Raw genomic sequence first — 27231 nt, 5'->3', positions numbered from 1 at the left:
ATTAACTCTATCTAGTATTAGAAATAAAGTATTATTTTAGAGGGTGATGATTTAATTCTTCATCTGTGAAAGAATTCCTTGGTGATAAATAAAGTTGATTTTTAAGTGGATATACATGTGCACAGTAAATAAGTTGGAATTGCAGAAGATGTAGGAAATGGAAATCTGAAATGGTAGAATGCTGTGAAAGCAATCCAAACATCACAGATTTGGAAAATTGAGTAAGTCTTCCAAGAAACACAAGACTGGTATTCATTTATCAAAATGACTGTTTTCTAATATCTGCATGTGAATAAGATGCTGAATTGACCAAAATAAATCCATGATTTCTCCTTGTTCATTGGCAGAATGAACTGTTGTGAGATAGCACACTGCCACGTGTCCCTGCTAGGCTGAAAGCTGTACTGATTCTGATCAAGAGATCAAAGAACTCCTCAAGCTTCTCAAGTGTCATTTTATTTATTTTCTTGTAGTGGTCAGGTGTGTAGAGAGCCTTGTGTTTAGGCAGCACAGTGCCTGTACCTTAGCAGGATGTATCCAAGCTGGAAATGGAAAAGACAAATTTTCACTGCTTTGTGCTTTGCTGTGAATGACTGTCAAGAATGTTTGGTTTGATTATGAGTCACTGTGTTCAGCTGATATTTTATTACTTTCTTAAACAGATGAAATGCACTTTAAAATTGTATAGAACTTACTGATATTTTGTGCAGATCCCACTGAATTTGCAGCATATGTGGGAATATTTGGGGAACTGATTCCCATCAGTCACTCATTTCATTTTTCTTAAAAATGCAAGTTATTTTGTGTTCTGTTCAGAAGCAGTGATTAACTCCACAATATTTAGGTTGCTGTTTCTGTTAGAATCATCAGGGATACTGACATTGCAAATTTAGTGTATTATATTCTAACCACTGTTTTTCTCTGTGCTTTGATGCTGATATGATCTCTGCTTTGATGCTGTACTTGAGTGCCAGCTAAACATTGATCTTCTCTTGTTCTGGTCATGCTGATAGATGAGCCTACTGATGAGGGCGTTAGTCCTGAATAGTCCTTTAATATTTGGTGTACAGTTACCTGATACAAACATTGATTAAAACAGCAGTTTAAACTTCTATTTTTATCAAGTTTGATTTTTCAATAGCTATTTTGATACTATGTTTGCTCATTGAATTTGCCATCCATGGAATGATGGCGCCATGTTGGGTGCAGCTCAGGCCTGTGCTCTAAGGACTGTGCTTTTTGTGGGAGCTTTTTCAGCTGCTTGTGGTGAGACAAAGTGGGGCAGTGAGCAGAGAAAGCTGGTCCTGGTGTCTGGAGATGAAAATCTTGAGAATTAGACCTGTGTGTGGGAGACTGTGTAACGTAAGTCAAGGCTGCTAAATGTTTATTCTTAGCATGCAAGAGTAACACCCAGGTACTTGCCAGTGTGAGCTGAAGCAACTGAGTCTTTTAATTAATCACAGAAATGGAATTTTTAGACTAAAAAACATCTTTAAGCGGTGATTTTTTCATGAACTTCAGAAGGAACACTGAGATAAAAATTAAGGTGGATGAACTAAGCTCACATTCTCATTGCTTTCCTTTTTCTTGCTCTTAGGCTGTTGTTCTGCACTGTGGGGAGAGTTTTCTTATATTTGTTTGCTTGGGATGTTGGTTTTGTTAGGAAAGGCAGATCAGATGGAATGGCATCACTGAATAGCAGATTTTCCTGTTCTTTATCCCACTTCAATAAAATCCAAGGAAAAAATGCAGAATTTCTATTGAACAGTACTCTAGGTCCAGCTGCAGAGATTCCCTAAGTTCTCAAAGCCTGATGCTTTTCAGCAGCAAGTTGGTACCCAGGCCCATTCAGGTCTGCAGGGCTCTTATGGGAGATTAACTCCATCAAAACCTTAAAAACCAGTAAAGTTACAGTGAAAAGGTGCAAGTGTTCTTTTCACAACTCAGCACAGTTGTTTTTACTGAAATCCTAATTAAAAAGCATAATGTGTTACATGATAGTGCTATGTTTTCCATGCTAGTTCAAACAATTTATTTCTGAGGATGCAATAATTCAGGAGCTTTATTACTGAAAAGCCATGGTTGTTATTTTTTATTTTTTTCCCAAAATTATATTGATGTTAAAATAGGGAACACTGGATGTTAAAATCCTGAGTTTCTGGAGTCTTATAATTTTCACTTTCAATTCCACTTTGTGTCACCCAACTTTCTATGCCGTGGAAATGTGAAAATTTTCATGAGGTTAGGCAAGCATTTTGCTTCTGTACTGTGTTACAGATGTATCAGGAAATAAGACTGATAATGCATCTCTCAAATGGTTGTGTACCCCTGTCCTGAGCTAGTTCAGGCTTTGTTATTGCCCTCTGTGCCAGGCAGTGCATTTTGTGTGTGTCTGCACATGTTCTCAGAGCCTTCAGGTTAAACTTTGTTACAGGTGGGGATGCACATGTCACAGAACTCCATTTTTCAAGTATAAAAAGAACACAAAACTGGATACTGTTCTAAAATGGTGACAAATTAAGAAAAGCAGTAAGAATTGGCAGTTGCAAATTTCAGTTTCATGACCTTTCACATGTGTTAATGATTTTTTGTTACCAGACAAAAGCAGATACTCACCTGCAATGCATGCTGAAGTGTTCAAACCTGTATAAATGATGGAAAGAAATTATGTGAAATGTATCTCTCCAAGTCCAATATATATCATTAGTGCACAGAAATACTTCCATTTGGTTTCAACAAGCTTTTGAACTGGAGTTTAAAACCAAGCTCCTGAAAGGCAGGTTCTCTCCTTTGCCCCCCATCAGCTGCTGCAGGGAGCTGAGACATCCTTGTGCCTTTTTTATCACAAATCAGTGTGAGTCATCTCAGCATGGAGCTCTCCTTTCCTGCCACCTTCAGCAAATTTGCTTTTCACTTGTTTTATCTTGTTACTGAAGATCAGTTGGTAAATTTAGGAAAATGTGTGAGGAGATTGGTGGAAATTGGTTCCACTTCCAAGCTGTCATCAGCACCTCTGAGAACAGTGTAATTATGAACAGATGTAATTAATTCCTGCAGCTGTTTCTGGAGAGGTCACAGTGGGCCATAGTGTACTTTGTGTCACAGATCCTTCTGCATGAAGCTCTGATAAGGCAGAGATGTGTGCACAAAGATCTTATCACTGTTCAGGTCAGTTAAATGTGATACAGAATTCTCAAAAGGGAAATGCTCTTGTCCAAGTTTCCCTGTAAGGACAAGGAACTTGGAAAATTGAGCACTTCTGTCTGGCTGTGTGACTTCTGTACTTCACCAGCAAGAAGCATCTGCTTCAGCTTTCCAAATCATTTATTTCAAGGTTGGTAAACCTTATTAAAAAAAAAAAAAAGCCAAACCCACAACCAAAACTGATATTGCTGATCTTTTTCTCTTGAATTGGAGGCAACAATTACAAGGAGATTTGTAGGGACTGTGTGTGATTGTAGTTAATTAGAGATGCCAAACTTTCTGATAATTGTTACATGTGTGGAAGAGAAGGGGTTTATTAAGGGGGCAGAGTCACCATTCATGGCCTATCTTGCTAATAATACACCAAGTTCCAATGAAGCCAGTTCTTATTCTTCCATCTTTTGTTTTATGTCATAACAATCAATTACCATTGTCAGCTCGGCTGAGGAAACCTGCTCTGCTCTCCTGAGCAGCAATGGGGCTGTCCTGGCATCCTCTGAAAAAGGGGGTTGGGAATTTTATTCTTCCAGAATCACCAGAGGAAAAGGACTATGGGTGTTATTTTATGCTTGGTCCCATACCTACCACAGGTAAGTGAGTGTGTGCAGATAAAATAATCTTGTCTCAGGTGCTTGAATGCTTGTTCCACACTTGTATCACTGCTTGTTAAGTGGGTCATCAAAGTTTACCTGAATGGGAGGGAGGGCTTTAGATACTCTTCAGAAATTTTGAAAGCAGCCATAACAAATGCACAAGGTCAAGCTGCCAGCCATGGAGTGGCATTGCATTCCAGGCAGGGGCTCCGTGGCTTGGGTCCCATTTGCAGAACAGAACCAAGGGGGATGTGCAGATGAAATCTCCTCCCCACCCCACACACAGAACTGGATACACACAGAGCACCTGTTCTCTGTACCCTACACACAGCACCCTGTTCTCCCCACCCCACACATGGGTACCCTGTTCTCTGCACCCCACACATGGGTACCCTGTTCTCTATGCCCCACACATGGGTACCTGTTCTCTGCACCCCACACATGGGCACCCTGTTCTCTGCACCCCACACATGGGTACCCTGTTCTCTATGCCCCACACATGGGTACCTGTTCTCTGCACCCCACACATGGGTACCCTGTTCTCTATGCCCCACACATGGGTACCTGTTCTCTGCACCCCACACATGGGCACCCTGTTCTCTGCACCCCACACATGGGTACCCTGTTCTCTATGCCCCACACATGGGTACCTGTTCTCTGCACCCCACACATGGGTACCCTGTTCTCTATGCCCCACACATGGGTACCTGTTCTCTGCACCCCACACATGGGTACCCTGTTCTCTATGCCCCACACATGGGTACCCTGTTCTCTGCACCCCACACATGGGCACCCTGTTCTCTGCACCCCACACATGGGTACCTGTGGCACCCACAGGTGTGTGCTCACTCTCACAGCAGCTGTAGCCAGCAGGTCTCAGAGCCTGCTCTGACATTAATGTACCCCCTCCCCACAGCACATCCTCATTACAAGTGCCAATTTTACTTGAAAAATCACTCAAGACTGAAGGAAGTCAGTTCTCCATGGGAACCTCACATGAATGGGCAAGAACTCTCAAACACAGAGCAAGATTAAGTATTTTTCAGAAGTACACAATGCATAGCTACACCTCCTCCAAACAACTTCCTGCTAGGCACTCCCCATAAATGACCTGATGTGCATCATTGTCTATCTTGGGGCTGGGTACATGGGTTTGCTTAGTAAAAGCCAATGATTTGTAATAAAAATAAAGGGTTTATAAATATTTTTTCTTTTTTAAAAAAACAAAACCAGCTACTGTTTTGAATTCCTTTGTCTTTTCCTGGCTTCTCCTTTAGCAAGGTAGGACAGTCAACCATTCTGAAATAACTATGCCTTAAATTCATTTTATAGAGGATTGGTTACCTGATATTCTGAATTGAGATTCACTGCCTCAGAATGGAACATGTTTTCTTAGATAAAGCTCTTTCAGCAGTCTCCCACAATATGGTTCCTCTGCGTTTTTACCCACATCTGTGTGATGAAACAGCAAGAGTAAATCCAAACACTTCAGGAAGACTTTTTTCCACAGACAAGTACAGCTGAATGTACATACTTATAATTTTACTAGTGAAACACTTGTCTAGGTATGTCCTGTTACCCTAGACTGTTTTTCATTCACTTGAGATTCTTTTGTCTCTAGGAATGCATCAGTACTTTCAGTATGCATGTTAATGGTGTCCCAGATAACTGCTACATTTGAATTTGGTGGCACTGTATCTCCTGGAAGAGCATTTTAGCCCACAAAATACACTTGTAGTTCCAGTTCTTCCCTCAAGTCCTATTCACTTGTTACCTGACAAAGGTCATTTCCTCACATCTGAGTTTGCCATGAAGCCAAGGCTTCACCCCCCAAAATTTCATATCCTCGGCTATTAAAGACTGTCTTGTTCAAGTAACACTTTGAGGCAGGTTCAAATGCAGTATTTTATACTCACCCTGTATTTTCAGTCTCTTGCAGCATTGGAAAAGAAATACCATTGCCTCCCTCTTCTCTGGATCTCAGAACTGCTGGCACAGCTCAGCTACCAACTGTGTTCCCTAGGGTTAACATACTGGTTATGGGCTGTTTCAGCAGCTTAGAAAACGGCTTATTTTTACACTGGTAATGGAATCTCACTGTCAAAAGCAACAAAAAAAAAAAAAAAAAAAAAAAGAGGTGTTCCTTTTCTTGCCCTTATTTGGCTGCTGTCAGTTGTTACTGATTTTTAAAGCAAATTTAGCTCCTTATGGAAATTACTGTTAACTGGTTATTTCTTCACTTACAGGAAGTAGCAGAAAATGTTAGTCCTCTTGCCCAGCATTACTCAATGTGCTGGATACTCTGGGTAGAACATTTGTGGTTATTTTGACAAGGTCTTCTACCTGCACGAGAAGAACCCATATCTTATTCCATGTAACAAATATCAGTAATCATATTAGAACAGCTTATGTTGAACAAATACTTTTATTTACAAGAGCATATGTGAGTTTTAAAATAAAAAAAAAGAAACATGTCTACTTTCAGTCTTCAGTCTGCTTTAGCTTAAGTCTCCAGCTTGACTCATTTGGCTTTCTAGTCTGAAGATCAAATTTGTGGCAAAATGGTAATAACCCAGTAATTTGGTGCCAGCCTTGCCCTGGAAGCTGCTGGCCTGGCCTAGTCTCTCCGTACATAGAAGATGTTGTACCCCAGCTCCACCATGGCCCCCAGCAGCAGGGCCCACAGGGGGATGAACACGTAGGCCAGTTTCATGGTGGTGAAGCGCTGCAGCTTGGCACACAGGGCCAGGCAGAAGGCCAGCTTCAGCAGCATGGCCACGAGGTACCACACCTTCTTCTTCATGTTCTGGGAGCCGTTGCGGGGGTCGAAGCCGGACTTGCAGCGCCCGGCCATTTTTACAATCAACATCACGAGAAGGATCGTGTCAAAGATCCACACTGGAATGAAAATGAGGAACCAGTTCCACGGGGCTTTCTCATCCAACTTCAGCACCAGCATGATCAGGAAGAGTAAGGTAAAAAGCCATGTCAGCAGCACTCTTTGCGCCAGGGACATTCTCATTTAAACAGCTTGGAGAGGAAGGCCTTGGCTGTCAGCAACAACCTAAGGAAACACGAGGGGAGGGAGGGCGTCAAAGGATGGCACTGACACCATCAGGCAAATTCCATAAAAGACAGCAATTCCTTGCTCTGGCTTTCCCACTCCTAGCCTCACCCACACCTTCATAATCAGCATGCTCAGCCGAGCGGGGTTTGCTCCAGTCCACCATTCCCTTGCAGTGCCTTAAGTCAGCTGTGTAAGTGCCTTCATCTCAATTTGTTCTGTGAAACAAACTGTACTTTAATCCCAAACAAGCTGTCAGGCTCATTTAGGGATTTCTGAATGCTAAGAATATGTTTAGATCCATTTTTCATCAGTGCTGAGGCACTCAGAGCTAACACCTGACAACAAAACAGAACAGTTGTGTCTCTGTAACAAAACAACCACAGCAAAACCTGAACCAGCACAGGAGCCCCTCAAGGGTTCCTGCAGTTTGCAGAGCTGCAGCTGAACTGACCTGGGCCAGACTGAGCCACTGAGCCCTGCCCAGCTTTCTGCCAGCCAGCAATCCTGAAGTGACCAAAGGCTGCAGATAAGCTTTGCTTCCTGGCAGGTATCTCAAGTGTTGCAGACACTGGCTGACAGGTTTGTTGGCTGGGTAGGGTATTTAAATTTCTCTGTAGTCATGACAAAAGAAAAACAAGATAAATGCATCTGCTGCTGCAGCCATCAAAGTGAAGTTTTTATGTTCCTAGCTGGTTAGTTTTTACCACTGCACGTGCCAAAAGCCTTTCACTACAGGTGTGAAAAGCAGAAGTGTGAAGGACTGTGATCTTCCTCTAGATTTCATGCTACAAAAATGAATCATTTTTACCTGTGAAATGGTGCTGAAATATGTATTTTAATTATTTCAAAAATTTGAGTTAAAATTTTTACTAATTCCCTTTAGAACACAAATAATTTTTCACCTGAAATAAGAAAATGAGCTTAGATTTGTTCCAGACTGGAAAAAGATTTGAATTGCTGGGAGTGTGATGTTGTGCTCTGAAGCACTGAATGCTGAGGGAAGGGCAGGAGCTGCTGCTGCTCCCTGGGAGGCATTACCAGGGCACCCACCATCTCCTGACTGTGGTGCTGAACTCACCCAGCAAGCAGAAATCTACAAATCTGCTGCCACCCTTTTGTTTTTAAACTGGAATCGTTTTTTGCAGGATTAGGAAGTTGAACAAATTCTGTGCTCAGATAAGATTTGCTCCTTGAAGGAGGGAAATGAAAGTTGCTGTCTCAACTTGAGATGACCTACTATTGTACAGTGAGGGGGTAACAATTCTGTACATCACTGAAATCCTCCTACAGTTTAAATCTGCACCTCCTGATACACAGATCAACAAAGAGATCTACTCTTTTGTCTGGGTTTGAAGTTTGGATGGATTTGATTTAGTAAGATTTCTTGTAAGAAGATCCAGTTTTGCCTTAAATAATCTAAACTGGAGCTGCAGTCAGTGCATCCCCTCTTTGTTTTGGGGCTGACACTTGTGTCCAAATCAGGCCAGTTCCCTGAGATGAACTAGGAAAAAAGAGAAAGTCTAAAGCAGGATTTTGTAGTTTTGCTTTTCACAGTCTCAGCTCTGCTCAGATCACCAAAGGCTCTGGTCAAAGGCAGTTCCTGACAGGGTGGAACCAAACCCCTCACCCTTCTCTTCCTTGGGGAAGAGGGGAAACTCAGAAGCAGCACCCAAGAGTTAAGGGGACAAAAAACTGGAGGAGGTTTAGATAGCATTGTTTTGCTCTTGTTACAGAAACAAACCTAAAGCAGCTGGCAGGGGATGGCAGAACAATTGCTGTGTCTGGCCTAAAGCTTTTACAGTATTTTGAAAACACTTGCAATATTCTCAAGTGCAAGTCTGTGGCTAAAGTGAGGAGTCATGGTCTGAGATGAAGTTTCAACATTCTTTTCATGAGAATGTTTCTCAAAACCAGCTCTGGAAATCAATGCTACAAACACTACAAGCAGGACACTCTCTTATTAGCAAACTGGAGAAAGCAGAAACCAAACAGAAACAGACTGGAAACTTGGGTCTGAAAGGAAAAGAGAAACTCAACACTCTCAGAAGTATCAGGTTATCAGATACTCAAAGAAGGTGCTATCACCTGTCTCTGGAGGAAACACAAAGCTCCTGAAGATGTGTTACATGGGGCTACTCAGTTTGTTCACTTGAAAATACTTTCACTCTGCTAAGAACCACTTTGCAACAACTGGAAAAAACAGGCAGAAAATTCAGCATGGGAAGCAGTTACACTGCCTTTCTCTGATATAGCAGATGTTACTGCCAGACTGGGCAGGACTGCAAGAATCCAGTCAGTTTTAGAGGCATTTTGAGATGAAAACTCAAGAAAATCCAAGTGTACTTTTGAGTTCTAAGAGTCCAAGTAAAGAAAGCTACCAGATTTTGAAGGCTGAGAGCTGGATATAGAGCTGACATAACAATGAAGGGTTTGATTACATGGAGCATTTGATGATCTCATGATGAAACAAAGATGATGGGCAGATTCTTTGCTAGAGCCCAGCTATCCCAGCAAGCTGGGTGACACTGGGAACAGGAGGCAGCTGTGCCACAGGTCTGGACTGGCTCTTCAGTGAGAACACTGATGGGATGTCAGAGTGGAAATAAAAAAGCTCCTGACTCCTATTAAAGGACCGAGATAATTAGAGAGTGAATATTTTCAGTGAGCAGAAACTATCCAAGGAGCATCACTGACCTTGATGATCTGCATAACGAGGATATTGTGAGAGCTAACACTGTCCTGTTTAGGAGAAAAAAATAAAGAGGAGGGCAACTTACACATGACACTCAGCTCAGTAGTAATAACACGAACCTACACATTTAGATTGAAACCTTGAACCTAAAAAAGTCCTGAAACTCGTATTACGGTGAAACCATGTTAAACAGAACCCCAGTTCGATTAAATACCGCTTTAGAGCCTATTCCGATCCTATGGGTAATTTAACACTTGGAAAGAAACACTGCGGTAGGCCCGGCTTAAAACCCCAATTAAACACAGCTTCGTATTCTCAAACTCGGCCCCTCCCCTCCCTCGGCCTTACGGCCTTGTCCCGCCAGGCCCCGCTTCCCCGGCCGTGCCGGCGCCGCCGGAGGCGGGATCCCCCCTCTCTGCCCGTCACCTACCGCAGATCCCGGCGCATCCCCCGGTCCGCGGGGCCCGCGCTCACCTGAGGGGGCGCGGGGCCCACCCCGCCCGCTCCGCCTCAGGGAAGCGCCCGCCTCCCTCACCCGCCCCGCGTCTGCTATTGGCCAGCGAGGGCGCGCGTCCTGCCGTCCCCCATTCTCATTGGGCCACAGCGACGTCGCTCAAGTTAATCCCGCCCTCCTATCCCGGCCGTCGGTGACGCCCCTCGAGCCCGAACCGCCCATCCCAGCGGCGGCGGGTCAGCCTGGAGCCCCGCCCCCGCCGCCGATTGGTGCAAAGGGCTGTCTGTCACCGCGGCCTCGCCTCCGCCCCGCCGCCTGTCCGTCAAGCTCAGCCCCGCCTTCCCTCTCTCTCATTGGGCTGCGCTGCCGCCAGTCACACATTGTTCCCGCCCCCGGAGGCGGAGGGGCCGCCCTTGGCTGCCGGCCCGCGCTGGCCCCGCCCCCGGCCCGGCGGCGCGCGCGGGTGGCGCGCTGTTGCTGCCGCCGCTGGCGCCTGGACGCGCGCGCCGCTCCCCCCTCCTCGCGCTTCCCCCGCCAGCTGTTGCCTCGCGCGCGCCTTCCCGCCGCCGCCTCGCGCTCCCGCCGCCGTTGCGTGCGGCGCGCGCTGCCCCGCGGCACCGGCGAACGGTGAGATGGCGGCGGGGGGGCTCCGGCACCCGGGGAGGGTCGGCACACGGGGGCGGCTCCGCCACGCCGGGGCAGCAGCGGTGGGGGGAGAGCCGGGGCGCCGAGTTCCCCGCGCGGCTGGGGAAGGGGCCGAGCGGGGCGCGGGGGCCCGGCCGGGGCGAGGTGGCGGTGCCCTCTCGGTGCTCGGGGACAGCGCGGCGGGCATCACCGGCGGGGCTGCCGCGGCTGCTCTGCCCTGGCCGGGCGACGGGAGCGGCGCGGCTGCCGCCCCCCAGCTCCCCCGGGGCAGCCCCTGCCGGGGCACGGGCGGGCGGCCGCGGCCTCCCCGGCGCCGCGGTTCCCTCCGGCGGAGCCGGCGCCGCTGGGGCGGGGGTCCGAGCGCGGCTCCGGGCGGCCCCTGCCCGCAGCGCCGCGCACCCGCATCGGGGCCGGCCGGGCAGCGGCCGCGCCGTCCCGGAGCGCTCGGTGTCCGGGTGCCGCGTCCCCCGGTGCGGGCGGAGATGTGCCGGTACGGTCCGGGGCCCTCGCCGTGCTCGGGGCTCTGCCTGCCCGCTCCGGCGCTGCTGTCAGGCTCCTGCTCCCGCTGAGCGTACCGAGAGCTGCCTCAGTGCCCGTGTCAGGTGATAGAACGATGGAGCGTCTCTTCTGCTTCCCTTCAGAGCTCCTGAATTTCAGCATCTTCATGTTCGTCTCTGACCTCTCTCGTGTCTCTTGTGTTTTACATGCCTTTATGTTTTCTTTTGCTTTACCTCTTTATTTTTTTTTTCCTCTTTTCCACCCTAAAACAGTGCCAACCTGACTACAGCTTATCCTTGGTTTTCCGTTTGGGAATCAAAATATTAGAGAACTTCTCATCACTCAAAGTTTATGCTGTCACATTCATTTTCTTGGTGTTTTATTTGCTGTCTTTTCTGTGAGAAACAAAGGAGGAAAATGTATCCCACAGCAGTAGAACTGTGCAGGTGTTTGTTACTTTTACTTCTGTTTCTCACACCCTTTGAGGGTGTGTTACCCAGATCTATCTCAGTGAAACTTTGAGTCCATGGTGTTGAGCTCTGTGCCTGGTATTTTGCCTTTTACTGCTTTTACATGTTAGTGGTCACTTGAGAAGCAATGCTGCCGAGTCTTGCATTTTGTTCCAAATTTGCCAGTGCCTTATCCATCTGTCATATAATTAAATGGAAAAAGTAATTAATTGGAAAACCTGACTTGTTGAAAGTACTTTAATTAATGTTCTGAAATTCTTTGTGATGAAATGTTCCTACAGAAAATACAGCTTGCCTTACAGTTTGGAGACACGATTTCTCTATTAGGAATGAGACTGGGGATGGTGTGTCATCAGTAATTTGTCTGCTTATATCTTCCTGTTGATGATGTTAAACAGATGGTGGTATCTGTTTTATCAGGGAGAAGTGCAGCACTTGAAATAACCTGTTAATCCTAGTAAGTGAATCCTAATATCTTCAGCTGCACTAGGAGTGGTCAGTAAGTAGCAGCAGGATGTATTTCTGTATTTCTGTTACATACATTAGTGCTTGGCATCAGACTTTGTTTCCCTGAGGTTAAGAGGCTAAAAGTGGTTTGTGCATAAATCTCTGGGTTATAAATAGCTGTATGCATTTGGCTATTTTTGTAGCTCTGAAGTTTTGGTGATCTTCTTTGGTTTGCCTCTTTGCTTGTGACTCCCTGGAAAGGATAATCCTTTTCTCAGAAGTCTTATTTCTGTTCCAGTAAGGTGTTTATGAATGTATGTGTGCATATCACCTTGATGGACTCCATTGTACAGTACTTACAAGCAACTTTCATTTCTGAAGGTGAAGGTTGAGAGCAGTGCTTGGAACTTGTGTATTTAAGATCCCAATCCATGTTTGAAGCGGAATATTTGTGCAGTTACACATTCTGTTGCTATGTTTTACTGCCAATGTATGTTTTTATTCTGGATATAAATATTACCAAGGATAAAACATGAGCCTGAGTCACCAGAAAAAGAATTCGGAAACCTAGTTGTTTTAATTCAATGTTTGCACAATAATTTTCCCCGTTGCGTTGTGTGGAACGTGACATACAAATAAGTTGTCAGTAGTTGTTGGGAACTCCATAGAGAATTTAGAGTATTCTGGGTTTATCCCAAAGCAGAGTTGGCTCAGCTTGTCTCAAAAAGTTGATCCTGCCTGTATCCATAGCTGCTGGGCATTGGTGTGAATTCTGGGAGCAATCAAAGTCCTGTAGGTTTTGAAAGGGGAACAGTATTGGTGTGTTTTAGAGGGGGACAGAGGTGTGTTAAAGAATTCCAGTCAGCCTGGTTTGAGGCAGCTGACCAGGCAGTGAGGGGTGGAATGCTGCTGGAATTAAACAATGCTGTTCCTGTCACAGCTGGCAGGGGTCACTGGAAAGCACTGGACTTTATTTCTTTCCTAATTCTCCAAAGTTACATGCATTGTCTTCCTTGGCTTTTTCTATATGTCTGTCTTTACTTATTTCTAGTAGAAATCCTGTTGAAATTTTTTGTTTTTTCTCAGGACCCTTGTGAGTGAGAATGATACCAGTCAGAGATTGGGTTTTGAATTTTCCTTTGTCTGTGAGGAAGTTCTTTTCATAATAAACAGTGTTGTTTATGGATTCATCATCAGACAGTTTATGTGGATTTTTAGCAAGACTTATTAAGGGCACAAAGCTTGTACATTTGCTTCCTTTGTCTCTCTTCTCCCATTTGAGTCACTTCTTACTCAGATGATGAAACCAAAGTTAATGGCAACTGAAAGACATTCACTACCTACACTGTGACAAATTTTTATAAAACTTTAGATAGGTAGTGTCCCAAATTAATATTCCTACCCAAAAAAGGCAATCATAATTGAGTCCCTCCCTTCTCCAAGAAGTGAGCAATTGTTGGGCAGTGTGTGTGCTAAGCTCTGAGCCATCAGCACTAGCCTACTTTGACTGGCCCAGCCAAGCACTTGGGCTGGTTGTTATGATGGGTGGGGGGCAGGAAAAATATTTTGGGTGGGGACAATGGTAAGAGCAGGTAGAGTTAATTGCTTCTGCCCACAGAGCGAGGTAGGCCTGTTTTTTCTCTGATGTTTTTTTTGTCTTATGAAGGAAACAAAACAAAACTCTTAGGGGGTACCTGTCAGAGGTAGTGCTGCATCTTCCTGTTTGAGGACAATTGATCACCACTTACCAAAAGATATGTGGTGGTGTGAAAAGTAACAGACTTTGAAAGCTTTTAGTATCATGTTTTCTCCCTTGAGTTTACTGTTCTGTTATTTATAAAGGTCCTTCTTGATGGATGCAGAGGAGGAAATGGTTAAGTCTTTGAAGAAATTATATTAGAATTTTTAAGAAGAACCCAAAGAGCTTAATAAATTGCCACAGTGGAAGAAAGGGTTAATACTGATTGGAGTGATAATGTATTGCTGTGTAATGCTTGGGTATGCTCTGCTTGTAATCATAGAATAATTTAGGGAAGGGTCATTGGAGGTCATCAGTCTGCTCCAGCCCCATCTCAGAGCAGCTTCAAAGTTAGAGCAAACACATATAGAGAGATCCATTGTGTTGTCAGGAAATTTAGAAATACAGCTTGTGCTTGTGGTGGGCTTTTTTGTTTGGTTTTTTTTCGTGGAAGGAGAGTATATCAGGGAGTTCCTAGAACTATTCTCTTACTTTTTTTTTAAATTTATGCATGTGAATGGGATTTTTTTCCAAGTTTGTTTCCGCTGGGAATGCATGTAATGTTCAGTATTTAATTCTTTGCTCATTTGAGGTGATCTTGGTAGATGTTCTCCAAAGAGCCTAGATGGCTTTCTGGAATGAGTCCAAGCACTGGACTCCTATTTGCAAATAATTTGTGGTTCTGTTCTTAAAAACTAAAACACAACTGCAGAGTGGGAGAAGAAATGAAAGCAATATCCCATCAGACGTGAAATCATGCGAGCCTCACATTTTGGATGCTGGCCAGCGCCAGATGCTTTTGGAGTTTAGGTGGTTGGCAGATGCTGCCTTGGCACTGAGCACCCTTGGTGTTGGTGTGTGCAAGGGACAGTTTGTTCTGTGTGTGGCTCTCCTTGGTGTTGGCTTCTGGCCGTCTGCAGTCGGGTTCAGGGCACTGTTTGCATGGCCCAGCACAGCCCAGTGATCTCTTTGGATGCTTTCTTGCATCCTGGGTTATGAAGCTGGAGACTCCCTCAGCTCTGTGTTTATTTTTTTTCCCCTTATTATTATTGTTTTTGTGTGTTCAAATAGCTGCTTTCTTTTTGAATGGGAGTAAAATCTTGGCTTCAGTGACTTCCTGTGGCAGTGAGTCTAACAGTCTACTTATGTGTTGTAATATAATATTTCCCTGTTAAAAATTTGGCTTTGCTATACTCTCAGCTTAGTTAATAAATGAAGTTGCCTGTATCACTGGGAAGCTGTTGTTTTCTTGACTTTATTTTCTGTTTTTCTCTTGAAGTCTCATTTAATTTATTATAATGCCTTATTTTTCTGTTCATGGTTGCCTGTTTCAATAGGAGAGTCTTTCAAGTTGTTGGTAATTCATAGCCCTTCTCAGTACCCCTCCCCCAGTACTTTAATATTCTTCTCCTAATAAAGTAGGTGTATTTCAAATCAGATTGCACAGCTGATGAACAGAGCTGTACTGTAGTGTTTTCCTTGTCAGCCCCTTTTATTCAGGTCTCCCTGCTCTTCTGAATGTATTATATTGGATAGCAGAGGTCCCTGAGCTGCTGAAGTTCCTTTCTGGATTTGAGATATCATTTCTTAGGGCTTTTAGTGGTGTTCATAGATCACTCCCCCTGCTTTCCCTTACAGATAACACTGACATGGTTGATACTGAATTCCATTTATTTTGCCTTTTCATTGTTAAAATTTATGCATATTCTTAAGCTTTGCTAGTTTGAGATTGTCATCTAGAAATGTTACTGCTTCAGGTTTTCTTTTTTTCTTTGCAGTATAAAAGATAAGTATAGTGAGCACTGCTGAACTTTTTAACAGAAGCTTAAAATTTGGAATAATAGGACAGGGCTCAGTTCGTTCTATTTCAGAACTTAATTTAGGCAGTACTTCATAAAAATCATAGTCTACTGGTCCAGATAGGAGGAGGAGAGGGGAAATAGCCCTAATTAGTCGAGATCACTGTGTTAATGGTGCTTGAGGAGGGATGATGGGGAGAGATGCAGAGTGTTGGAGCTGGCTGTGGTCAGAGCTGCCTCGGTGCCATTTGTGCTCACTGTTTGTGCCATTTGTACTGGAAATTCCCTCTGCAGAGGTGAATCCTGTGAGAGCTGCTCATGGGCTCAGCAGGGCCTGGGATCTGTGCCCTGTGTGATGGGCTCTGGGGCTGGCAGCTGGTCACTAACACAGTGTCCTGTGGTGGTGCTGGTTTAGAGTGGTTAAAACCCTTGTGGAGCCTTACAGGGCATCCTGACCTTTGCCATCAGTTGTGTGGATGTGTCTTTAGGGCGAGATTGTGTCTGCTTGAAGTTCCTTCTGTGGAGCTCTGGGAGCCAGCAGGAATGTGAGGCATCTCTTTGTAAGCTGCCCATATCTGTCAGGGCCTGATAAGCAATGACATGGTGTCTATGTTCATCTCTCTAGTAAAAGTCTGATTGTTGGAAAACTTACCTGGAATTTGCCATTTCTGGATGCTCTCATCCTTGGCCAAGGGAGTCACCAGGCACACTGGATACTGAATGTCTGCCCTGTCACTGCTGCGTGCTGAGGTGTGTGAAAGCTAGTGGAACACAGAGACACCAGGCTAGGAAGATTTAGTCTGTTTGGTTTCAGGATTAGGATGGTTCTGCATGAAGGAGATTGGGGATTTGTGTGCACTTTGCCTTGGACTGGCAGTGAATGGAAGAGCTGCAGCCCAGTGGTCTGTGATCCAAGGAGTTTCTGGGCACCAGTATCAGTCGGTGATCAATAGCCTGCTCTATGCAGGCTGGATGCTGCTGTTAATCTTCATTATCCAGTTAGCTGATTGCAATGAAGAATGTTGATTCCATATTTTCTTCAGGGTTTTGGCTGGTTTTAATCTGTGTTTGCTTTTCATAGATAACAGACTCTTTGGAAGCCTTTGACATCTTTCCAAAGGTTCTTTGAAAGTCCACATATGTTCTACCACTTGCTCTTGTCTATCAGTTAGTTTGACATGTCCAGAAATACTGATAGACCGAGACATGATCTTCCTGTGTAGAAACTGCTGATTAGACCCTATCAGATAGACTTTCGGGTATAATGGTGTTCCATTTTTAATGATTGTTTTGAGGACCTTGCCAGATACACATGTAAGGCTTGTTACTCTGCAATTCCTTGCTTGGATCATTCCAGAGACCTTTTTTTTTTAAAAAATAATTTAAAAATTCCTGCTCAGCATTTTCAACTGTGTTCCTACAGAGCAGTGGCTGTTACCAGAGGCAGCAGCTTTTTCCGACAGCTCAGCCACTTCATGCCTCAGCTGCTTCAAAAACTTGCTGGATAACTATTTGTGGAACATGATGCAAACTTGGTGATTTAGGAGTGGTTTTCAGCTTCCTGACTGTAGTCATCAAGAAGCCACAATTCTGCTGTGCAGTGCCTGGTGACAGATAAACATGTCTTCCTAAACACACATCAGTATTTCCAGTGAGCAAGATTTATTATTGCCTTAGGAATCTCAAGAAAGAAGAAAGACATTTTATTTCAAGGTGGTGACTATATTTGTTTGGAGGTTTTTTTTCCAATAATTGTTAGGGCATACATATATATATATGTATATATATAAACAAAACTTGGTGTTTATAGAAATTCTGTTCTTTAATAAAATTGTTACAGTTGTAGGAACAGATGTGTACATGCAATGTTCCAGGGATTTCTCAGTATGAGGTTGCCAGTGTTTAATGGGATATGTATGTGTGTGTGTGTGTAGTATTCAGTACAAAAAACAGGAATAGAAAGAACTTCAGATCAACCATGTGCTGGTTTTTATTTTTTTTTTTAACGGTACAGCATTTTCAGAAATGGCTTGTAGATCCAGTGTGCTGACAGCAATTACTGTATTTGGTGAGAATTTTGAAACTGAAACTTCTTATAGTAGATAAGAGGCAAAATTAACTTGAGTATAGTTCACTTTAAGTGCTTGGACTCTCCTACTCTATTGATCAGTAGAATATATTTAAATATTGGAAGCTTCTCGCTAATTGATAAATACTGCAGCAGACTCAAAAGTAAATTATTAGAGGTGTAGAATCTTGGACTTATTAGTTCAGAGTCCCTTCTCCCCTATTTTTATGAGTAAGGTATCTCTGAGACTGTGTCAAGTTTCTTCAAATGAAGTCATGAACCAGTTATGTAACAAAATTAGGAAAGTTGCACAGATCTTAAGGCAGAGATTCCAGAAATGTCTGCAGCAGTTGCAACCACTGCACGCAATGTTCTTTTACCACAACCTGAAATAAATCTCAGAAATCCCGATAGTCTACATTTTGTTGCTGTTTCAGACAGTTGTGTAATTCACTGACAAAACAAGCATTCCTTGGGTGACACTTATTTTGTGTGGCACTTCTTGCTTCGGGCACTGGTGGGTTTGCTGTGGAGGTGAGGATGGCTGGGCTGAGTCTGCTTCCCGTCAGGTTTTGAAGGCTGGTTCTCCCTGCATGCTCTGTGCTTTGTCTGTGGTACCTTCCTGCTTGGCTGGTGAGTGATGAAGGGCATGAGCTTATAAGGAAATAGGCAGCAGCAGAAATAGGATCAGGTGCAGTGGTTTGTGGGCAGAATAAGAAGGTATCAGCCTTTCAGCATCTGACATCTCACTGGAGGCACAGGCAGGCCTGGCCTTGCTGCCAGATGTGTGTGTGTGATCATATATGGCATTTTTGGTACATCTGTGTGCAAGAGCAGGGTGTGATAGCCAGCAGGCAGCCCAGGGTCTGATTCATGTCTTACTGTGGCTGCTGTTGGCCTGATGAGAGAGGCCTTCTCAAACAAACTAAAACCTCCTGAAACAGGCATTTAGAGATGTTAATTTTTTTAATTGGTTGGTTGGGGGTGATTGCATTTTGGATTTTCAGGTTTTTTTTTGTGGAGTTTTGAGGTTTTTTTTGAGATGGGGTGAAGGGCAGAGTTTGAAAATCAACTCTCATGAGCAGCATCCTAGGAATGCTGGTATCCAGTTTTAGCAGAGTTTGTCTTCCTTGTGTAGGGCAAGTATTTTAACTCCTTTATTTACAAGCTGGTATGACCTTGGGTTGCAAGACAACTTGGGGGGGCTCAGGGCTCAGCCATCATGGCAGGAAGAGAACTTTTCATGCTGGTTGCTGGATGTTGTCCTTAAGTTAGCAGCATCTGGGGTTTTCTTAACTTTTTTCCTTTGGTTTTGACTGCTGCAGGTTTTCTTAAGGGTAGCTGGAAGGAACATGATCAAACCTCCACTGAAAGGTGTGAACCTAGGAGTGACAAGTTTCTCGTTTGCTGGTATACAATTTGCAATTCTGAAATGCTGTTTTGAGAACACTGATGCATAGATAAAGTACTTAAAAAGAACAGTGAGTGCATTGCTTAGTATTTGATGTTTCCTTTCAAAAAGGAGATGTAAGTTTAATGGTTTGTGTGTAATGCGCATGAAAAATAATGGATCTTTTGGAGCATTGCTTTAAGGCTTTCATCCTGTTGTTTGTGTCAGTGGCAGAACTCCCCTGGGTTTAAGTGGAGGAAGGATGACTCCTGGTAAGTTTAGTGCTGTATCTGCATTACAGGGATGCCTCCCTTGGTTTGTTATGTCATGGCAGAAGCAGCTTTATAGTCAACAGCAGATGTCCAATGTGACTGAGCTGTTTATTGGGCTCATTTAAACTTAAAGTATCAAATAATGTCAGCAATTTCATGATAACTTGTATTTTGATGTTGAACCTAGAAAGTGAAGGGTTTTTTCCTTTGTTAAAGTTATTTTCTAGCTGTGCATGAGCAAGTGTAATGCTTTAAGAGAATTTGTGTGACACAAATGTTGCAATTAAATTAGTAGTTTAGGCCATAGTCTTTGCTGTTTTGATTCATTGTCTTTTCTTACCCTACATGCTGGGGAATCTTAGTGAAAAGACACCTGTGATTGTGACACTGCAATCTGGAGGATCTGACATAATGGTAAAACAGTTCTAGCTTGGAAAGCAGTTGAAGAAACCATGTTGTAGTGTTCTCATGGCTTTATATGACAGCCTTTTAAAAACTGCCTTTAATTTCCTGAAGGTACTAAAAATCAATGACTTCTTAAAAACGTTTGAGACAAAAGCGACCTAAATTTTGCAGTTTTAATTCTGATGATGTATAATGAACATGCAACTTCATTGCATCATCAGCCTAAGATCATAAGGAGTTGAGAAGGACACTCAGGTCTTGACTCAGCTGCTGCATGGTACCCTGACCATTCAGGTTGGGATTGCTATAAAGGGAACAGGTTCCTTGAAATCCTGAGTGATTCAGTGTTTACAGGCAAGGACAGCAACGCTTTGCCTATGCGTCCTTGCTTGTGCTGTATTTTTAATTATGTCCTTTTGCTAGTTGACACTGCTTAGAATTGTATCTTCTTGAAAAAGGCTATTTTTTTCCTTTGTCACTGTGTAAGAACACAATTTTATTCTTAACTTCTGTCAGTTCAGGTTGCTTTAGACTGTCATTTAGGATTATATACATTTATGTCTGACTAGGGTCGCCAAAGCCCTGTGGATATGAGTAAAATTTCTAAATATACTTTGAATTTATTTAAATCCTGTCTTACTCAGTAAGCACTGCAGTACTGTGGGGCTTGAGCTCTTAGCTACCTGAAGGCATCTAAATATAAATTTCTGTGGCTTTTGAGAAACTGCTACTTTGATTGCAAGGTGTATTGTGTAATATGATTATGCCCTGAACTGGGAAATAGCTAAGCAACCCCACCTTTGAATAGGGATCACCAAAACTAGGTAGTCCTCTCTATTAAGCTTTAAGAAAGTAATGAAGCTTTGATTAAAATACACTGCTAGTTATTCATAGCATTAACTGTTTGATGGAAATGTAACAAAAGCTCTGTTGACTGTTACAGAGAGGTTGTGATAAAGCTTTTATACATGGATGCTCTGTCTAATCTTTGAAGTTTGGAGTGTTTTTTTGTGTTGCTCTGAAGTCTTCAGCTAGTTAAGATTACCTTAATCTTGCTGTAGTTACTCTGCAGAGGACATAGTACAGCTGAGTGCTGAAGCTGGTGCCTGTCCTAGATGCAGGTATTTGACAGGGAGCATGGAGCAGAAGGCTGGGTCCAGAGGGGATGAGGGGAGAACCAGGCAGGAGAACAGGCACTGCTCTGCTTGTGTTGGTCTGTCAGCTCTTTTCACTTTTACCCAGCTGATCCTGGTGTGCTTTAGAGCCAGGCTGACCTCAGGATCAATGTCAGCTGGAAACACGAATGGCAGGGTAAGTTGTAATGAATATGCAGAGTTGCTGCATATTCATTTTAGCAATGAATTCATTCATTGGTATATTCCCAATGAAATTGCTAAAATACTTAGTCTCCAGTTTAAGGGAATACTTAGTCTCCAGTTTGAGGTGTTCAGTGAGCTGTGGGCAGATAGTCAGAGCCAGGGCTGCAGCTGAAGTGCCTTGAGTTGTTTCCATCCATCCCTCACCCAGATAAGCTAGATTCACGCTGAGTCTGTTAAACTCATAATATCTCATTAAACCCCCCAAAACCTAAAGACAAACTAAAAACCAAACCACAGACAAATCCAGCTCCTGCAAGCAGAAGCACAGAAAGAATTAAATAAACTTTTTCACCTTTCATTATTGTGCTGTCTCAGAAATCGCTGCGTAGCTCTTGAAGAAAGCATGTGATATGTTCTAGTAGAGGTATTTTTAGTTAGCACACCAAATTCTGTTTTGAGACATCAATCCCATGATTTTGTCATATTTACTTTTGTAAGCATAATCTTTGCATTTGTTTATGCAAATGTGTATGCTAATAAGCTTTAAATGCCACCAAAATAGATTTATGGAGGATTTAATGCAGAGTTTCTTAAAAATATGAGAATGATGGATAATCTAAATAACAGGTTTGTTGATAGAAATCAAATAAAGCTACTTCTTTATATTTGGTTTATAGTTTTGTGAGGTAGTTTTTCTTGAGGCAAAGGATTTTAGAGTGAGTTAAAAAGCTACTGCAAACAAAGGTTACTGCCTTTAAAATTGCTGATCCACTTTTAGCCATATTCAACACAGTTTAAGGTCTTGGATTAATGAGTTAATGTTTGGTTTCCTGAAAAATAATTGGCCTTGGAGAAGGACATCAAGTTAATGTAGCTGTTGAGGGAAAGGTTTCTGTCCAGGTTCAGCAGTTCTTTACTGCTGGTAATGAGTTGTTCCAACCTTTGTCTCATCCTGTGATCAGGCTGGTAGGAGGCTGGGTACATTGGATTTGAGAGGAGTGTTATTTAAGAGAAATGAGAAGGAGTTAAAGGTCCTTCAAGATGAGATCATGAAGGCAGAGAAGGTGTAAATGTGATCAGTATCTGTGTGGCCCCTTCCTGCACTGCACCCCAAGTGTGATCAATATCTGTGTGCCCCTTCCTGCACTGGCACCTGTCACTGCTGTCACTGTGACTCTGTGATGTGGGTGGTGTGTGTGGAGGCCATGTGTGTGTGGGGAAGGGTTTTATGTCACTTTGAGTCCAATGGAGCAAAGGATTATTAAAGTCAAGTTTAATTGAAGAGGTTTTCCAATAAGAAAGCATGTCCTGTTGTAAGCTTTGTCTGGGTGAGAATAGAAAGGTGACCAGTTCATGTGGTATATCAGGTTATAGCAGTCTCTCTTGGACTCCTTTCTTTATGTGATAGTATTTTTATATTTATTGTGCCAATAGATTCTTAATAATTGATAGTTGCTCTTAGAAAAACAGACTTATCAGAAACAAATAGATCAGAAACAATCACAGATGTTGACAGAGTCATGGCTGCCAGCTTTAACTGACTTGATGTGACTTACATGATATTTTCAACAGTGGAAAAATGGAGGTGTTTGCTTGCTCAGTTGCACCAATTGTCAGTGTTCTGACATTTCTGGAAATATCAATTACTGTCTAAGCTCTCTGAGACATTTCTATCTCTTGAGTTGTAGCTTTATCTGAAGTTGTATAGAAGATACAGGAGTATCTTAGAAATCTTAAAGATAGGTTCATTTGGGAAGCATGAACATGTGTGGCATGAGGTCTCTTAGAAATCCTCCAATCCATTTGCTGAAGATTTGTACTACAGTGTATATGGTGCATGTCCAAACTAAAGGCAGTATTATTTATATCTTCTAAGTAATGCACTGTATAAAACAGGAGTATGCCGAATGGACATAGTTCTTTTTTATACAGTGCACTACTTAAAAGATACAGTCAGAGAAGAATGAACAAACAAATTGCAGTGCAGAACTGAGTCTTTTGGAGGGTAATTTTTTAAAATAAATAGAATCATACTGTGTTGGAGGGGAGCCATAAGGATCATCAGGTCCATCTCCCTGGCCTTGCACAGGGCAGCCCCATCTCTGTGGCTCTCCACTGGATGCAGTTTTACAGCTGGATGTCTTTTTGTGTTGTGGTGCCCAGAACTGCCCCCAGCACTGGAGGTGAGGCTGCCCCAGTGCAGAGCAGAGCAGGACAATCCCTTCCTTTGGATGCTGTGCCTGATGTCACCAGCACAGGGCTGGCTCTCCTGGCTGCCAGGGCACTGCTGGCTCCTGTTCCCCTGATCCAGGACCCCAGGTCCTGCAGCTTCTCTCCAGCCTTTTGTTCCCCAGTCTGTGCATACAGCCAGGGTTGTCCCAGGTGCAGAATGTGGCACTTTCCCTTGATTAACTTCATATGGTTAATACCTGCTTTAAAGAAAAAACAACCCAAACCCTGAATTTTTTTGTGACCAGTAATGTACAATAAAGTGTCATGAGTTGCTCTGATGCTTAGGTATTTCATAAAGACACTCATTTTAATCTATCGTACAGTTTTGGTTTCTATCCCATTTGTTGAATGTTGCATTTTTCTTTGCTTTTCTTATCTGTGTAAAAGCTGTAAACAAATGCCTTTAAATCAAGAAGTAGATCCCAAATAATCTTTTATTACATAAACTCCCTACAGGTTAATCATTCTTGCTTCCTTTTAATGAAGAAATAAAAGGTGTAATATTATTGTTGATACTGACAAGTGTAATATTTTTACTCAGGATGGATCTTGAAAAATGCTTGATGTGTAGTTTGGTGTTTGGGGACTAAGTCACTGCCCTCCTTATGACATCCTTAACCATGTCCTTGCCATCAGTGAGGCCACACTTGGGGTGCTGGCTCCAGTTCTGGGCTTCCCAGTACAAGAGAGGCACAGATATACCTCAAGGCTTTTTATGTTTTTCTTTTTCTTTTTTCCCTCTCTTAATGAACTCTGGCTGACTGACTACATGAAGAAAGACTGTGAAAATTAGTTTCAAGATACAAATATTTTACATAAGCTGAAAGGTTGGGTTTTGGTCTTTTTTTCATGCTGATTGCTGATTACAGCGGCATCAAAGCTTAATTAATGCTATTGCTATTTGTTACCACTAAAATAACCATATCATTCTTTCTTGGTTTTCTCCTTTTGACTTAGTTTTGGTCTACTGTTTTCATGAGGGTGCTAGTTATGATTAGTGAAGTTCTAGCACTGATATTGTTTTGTTCTCCAAGTATTTCTAGTAGTCTGTATGATTTTTTTCTTGCATTTTATAATTATTACTGGACCTCAGAGTACTGTGTTGGGCTAATGACAATAGGTTCCAATATTTATCAGGAAAAAAAAAAGACTGCATGTAGTAAAGCACTTGTGAGGTTCCTGTGAGACAATGACAGATCACCTCTGTGCAGCCTGCGTGTTTTACTGGGAAGGAAGGACAAAACTGGAGCTTTTGATGTCCTGTAGCAGCAGATTTGTAGGTTTTTTTTTGTTTGCCTAGAGGAGAAAGCCCAAACTCTTAGTGAAACAGAGATGAGGCAATGTGTAAAGTAAATACAGCTGCTCAGTGATTTGCAGGTAACAGGAGTGTTTCTGCACTCCCTGCTTGGCCCTCGTAGGGAAGTGGAAGTAAAGTTCTGTCTCTTTCTGTTAACAGCCTAAAATGACTCTGTGAATTCAGTGGAATAAATGGCGTCCAAAGTAACTGATGCTATAGTATGGTACCAGAAAAAGGTAAGATTTCTATTTGTTTTTATGATGGCCTGTTGTGTTTATGTGTTAATATAACAAATATAAAATACTTATGCATTACTTGTTAGCATTGTATGATAATGAATTGCTTGAAACTTTTCTTCCATAGGTAAATAAGTATTTAGTGACATGAAATAGCTTTTAGTCTATAGCTAAGTCTATAGTCCTAAGCCAATAGCTTTTAGTCTGTAGTCTTCTAGCTGAAAACTCCTTACTGCACTGATTACTTGTGCTCTGCAAAAAACCAAATTTTGTATTCTCAGTTGAGTGTTAATTAATGTACAGACAAATGTTGTTTCTATAGCACAAACAGAATCCTTGTATTTAAGTAGAAAGTAAGAATTGAAACAAATTTTCTGCCAGTAAAAAAAACCCTGTATAATACGTACCCAAAAGAGAGAGTCTTTGCTCTCTGTGGTTTAGTTAGTTTCTGTTAGTGTTTTCCTTGGGTCTCTAGCTGTCTTTTGGAAAAAGAACATCTTGTCCTTAAGCAAATAATGCAGTGGTCTTCAAAACAGAAATTTTGGTTAGCTTCTAGCAAAGCAACGGTTACTTGCTAGAAATAAGATAATACTGGTCTGCTTTGTTGAGCTCTTTACAACAGTGAATTAAATGTACAGTTGAAAGAGCAGAAAAATTAATTTTGCTGACTTAATTTATACCAATCATTCAATTATGCATTAAAAACTTGAAAATAATTCACAGTTTAATTATGAATTTTTTATTTTTTTTATTTTTTACCATTTACTCTGATTTGGAAGATGACTTGTAAAAGATCTAATGTAATGAAATTCAGTGCAGGATGTCATGGAAGAGGAAAGTGATGTTGATTTTACCTGCTTCCACTCATTCTCTCATACACTTAATTCACTAATTGTACAGAGATATCAGAGTACTGATTTCCAAACAGCAAGCTGTGTTTGTATTTGGTCTGGCCAGGATCCCTTTGTGCAGTGCAAGAGATGCTGGGTGTCAGATGCTCATCATGTCTGTGAGGTTGTTTTTGTTGGTGATGATGCACTGTCCTTTGGACAGATCTTTCATGATATTCAGCTTTACATATAGATGGTCCTTGGATGCAAGAAAGAGCCTGCAGTCTCTGTAAATCTTAAGTGAAGTTCATGTTTGATGTCTGGTTGGTTTTGGTTTTGTTTTCAAATACATGTGTGTTTCCTGTTGGTCATGCAGTAAAAGGAATGGTACGTTTGATATGCTCCAACTTTCCATCCTCCTGATGTTAGGAAGGCAGGATGAGTCACTGAGGTGTGATTTTACAGAGGGCAGGCCTTCTGATCTTGATATAAACCAGCCATTCATCAGTTTTACTTTTCCCAGAACATTGCTCCTAACAGGATTACTTGTTATCAGTACAGGTCATTCTTTTAACCCTTGTTCTGTCGTTTTTTTCCAGTGATTTCACACGCATCTCCATTTTCTTGGTTCATAGTAAAACCAGCATTTCTGTGGTGAATCTCTGTAGGCTTTTACAGAGATGTGCTTGGCCCGGAATTGCACAGTGCCTTTATGGCAAGGAGTTGTGGTGAGGTGGGTTTGTTACAAGAGGGATAAGATCATGTGTAAACCAGATGTTGGTCTTCTCCCTGGTGTGAACAAAATTTAATTGCAATCTACATGTGGTCTGGGATCTGCCAAATGAGCAAGTTATGTTGCTTTAGTATGAGGAAGTGTAATGTTTTGAGGCTGTATTGCAGAAAAGTTGCAGATGTTCATGTGAATTAGACTGTAATTTCTTAGGTACCACAAATTCAGGGTTCTCCTGGATCTGGCTGGTAACCCCAAAGAGTTTTCTAGCTTTGTAGTGTGATATGTGCTATCTGTTCCTGGGAATATCCTGACTCTTTCACCTTTACCCTTGATTTTGCTTATGTATTTGTTTAAATCTCTTACATGGCACAGTATTTTTTTTACCCATGGATTTGTTGTTTAAACCAAAGCTTTCAATTTGGGGAACAGAAAGAGTTGTGCTAGTATTCAGCTGATACCAGACTTTCTTTTTTGGTCCTTGCTTATGACGTCAAGATACTGAACTGCAAGGCCTGTTGCTTGCTCCCAGTTTTAAATTTCAATTTCAGTTTTTATTGTAGTTGTCAGAGTTGTCTCACTGGTTCGATCTGCTGACTCATTACCCCTGTAACTGGAATTGAAAGTGGGGAGGGATCAAAATGTAGCACATTCCAGCAGTGGAAGTTTGTTTCTGGGGCAAGAGAGACCCAGGGTTGCAGTCAGTATTGATCAAATTGGTATTACTCACCTCTCTCATGAAATGAGAAAAAATAAACTGTTGTTTTGGAGAGGTGTTTTCAGATTAATAAATTGGTGTATGAATGCCTTGAAAAGAAAGTTCACTTCTGGTATTTCTAGTTATA

The 27231-nt window shown here is 42.5% G+C and overlaps 2 protein-coding genes across 3 annotated transcripts in view; one reads left to right on the top strand and one right to left on the bottom strand.

Annotated features, from left to right (window-relative positions):
- Positions 1–6216: 6216 nt before the first annotated feature.
- On the bottom strand, positions 6217–10064 carry TMEM60 (transmembrane protein 60). The gene is made up of 2 exons (XM_054278239.1): positions 9987–10064; positions 6217–6861 (listed from the first exon to the last, which is right to left on the bottom strand). The coding sequence occupies exon 2, from the start codon at positions 6817–6819 to the stop codon at positions 6415–6417; it is 405 nt and encodes a 134-aa protein (XP_054134214.1). The 5' UTR covers positions 6820–6861; positions 9987–10064; the 3' UTR covers positions 6217–6414.
- Positions 10065–10566: 502 nt separating this feature from the next.
- Positions 10567–27231, top strand: part of PHTF2 (putative homeodomain transcription factor 2) — a 59723-nt gene continuing 43058 nt past the window's right edge. The window contains exons 1-2 of one of the 2 annotated variants that reach the window (XM_054277804.1): positions 10567–10637; positions 24750–24826. In XM_054277804.1, the coding sequence (XP_054133779.1) occupies positions 24782–24826 (45 nt within the window). In that variant the 5' untranslated portion in view covers positions 10567–10637; positions 24750–24781. Of the gene's footprint in view, positions 10638–20940; positions 21054–24749; positions 24827–27231 lie in introns of those variants that run through there. The other variant, XM_054277812.1, reaches the window with a different exon arrangement.

The sequence above is a fragment of the Melozone crissalis genome, unplaced genomic scaffold (assembly GCF_028551555.1).
Source record: "Melozone crissalis strain CALT ecotype California unplaced genomic scaffold, PUWL_Pcris_2 ptg000004l_1, whole genome shotgun sequence".
NCBI lineage: Eukaryota > Metazoa > Chordata > Aves > Passeriformes > Passerellidae > Melozone > Melozone crissalis.
The sequence above is the reverse complement of the archived record's forward strand: the minus strand, read 5'-3'. Positions and strand labels throughout refer to the sequence as shown.

Excerpts from the sequence above, each read along its gene's own strand:
- TMEM60 (XM_054278239.1), bottom strand. The coding sequence starts at position 6,819 with ATGAGAATGTCCCTGGCGCAAAGAGTGCTGCTGACATGGCTTTTTACC.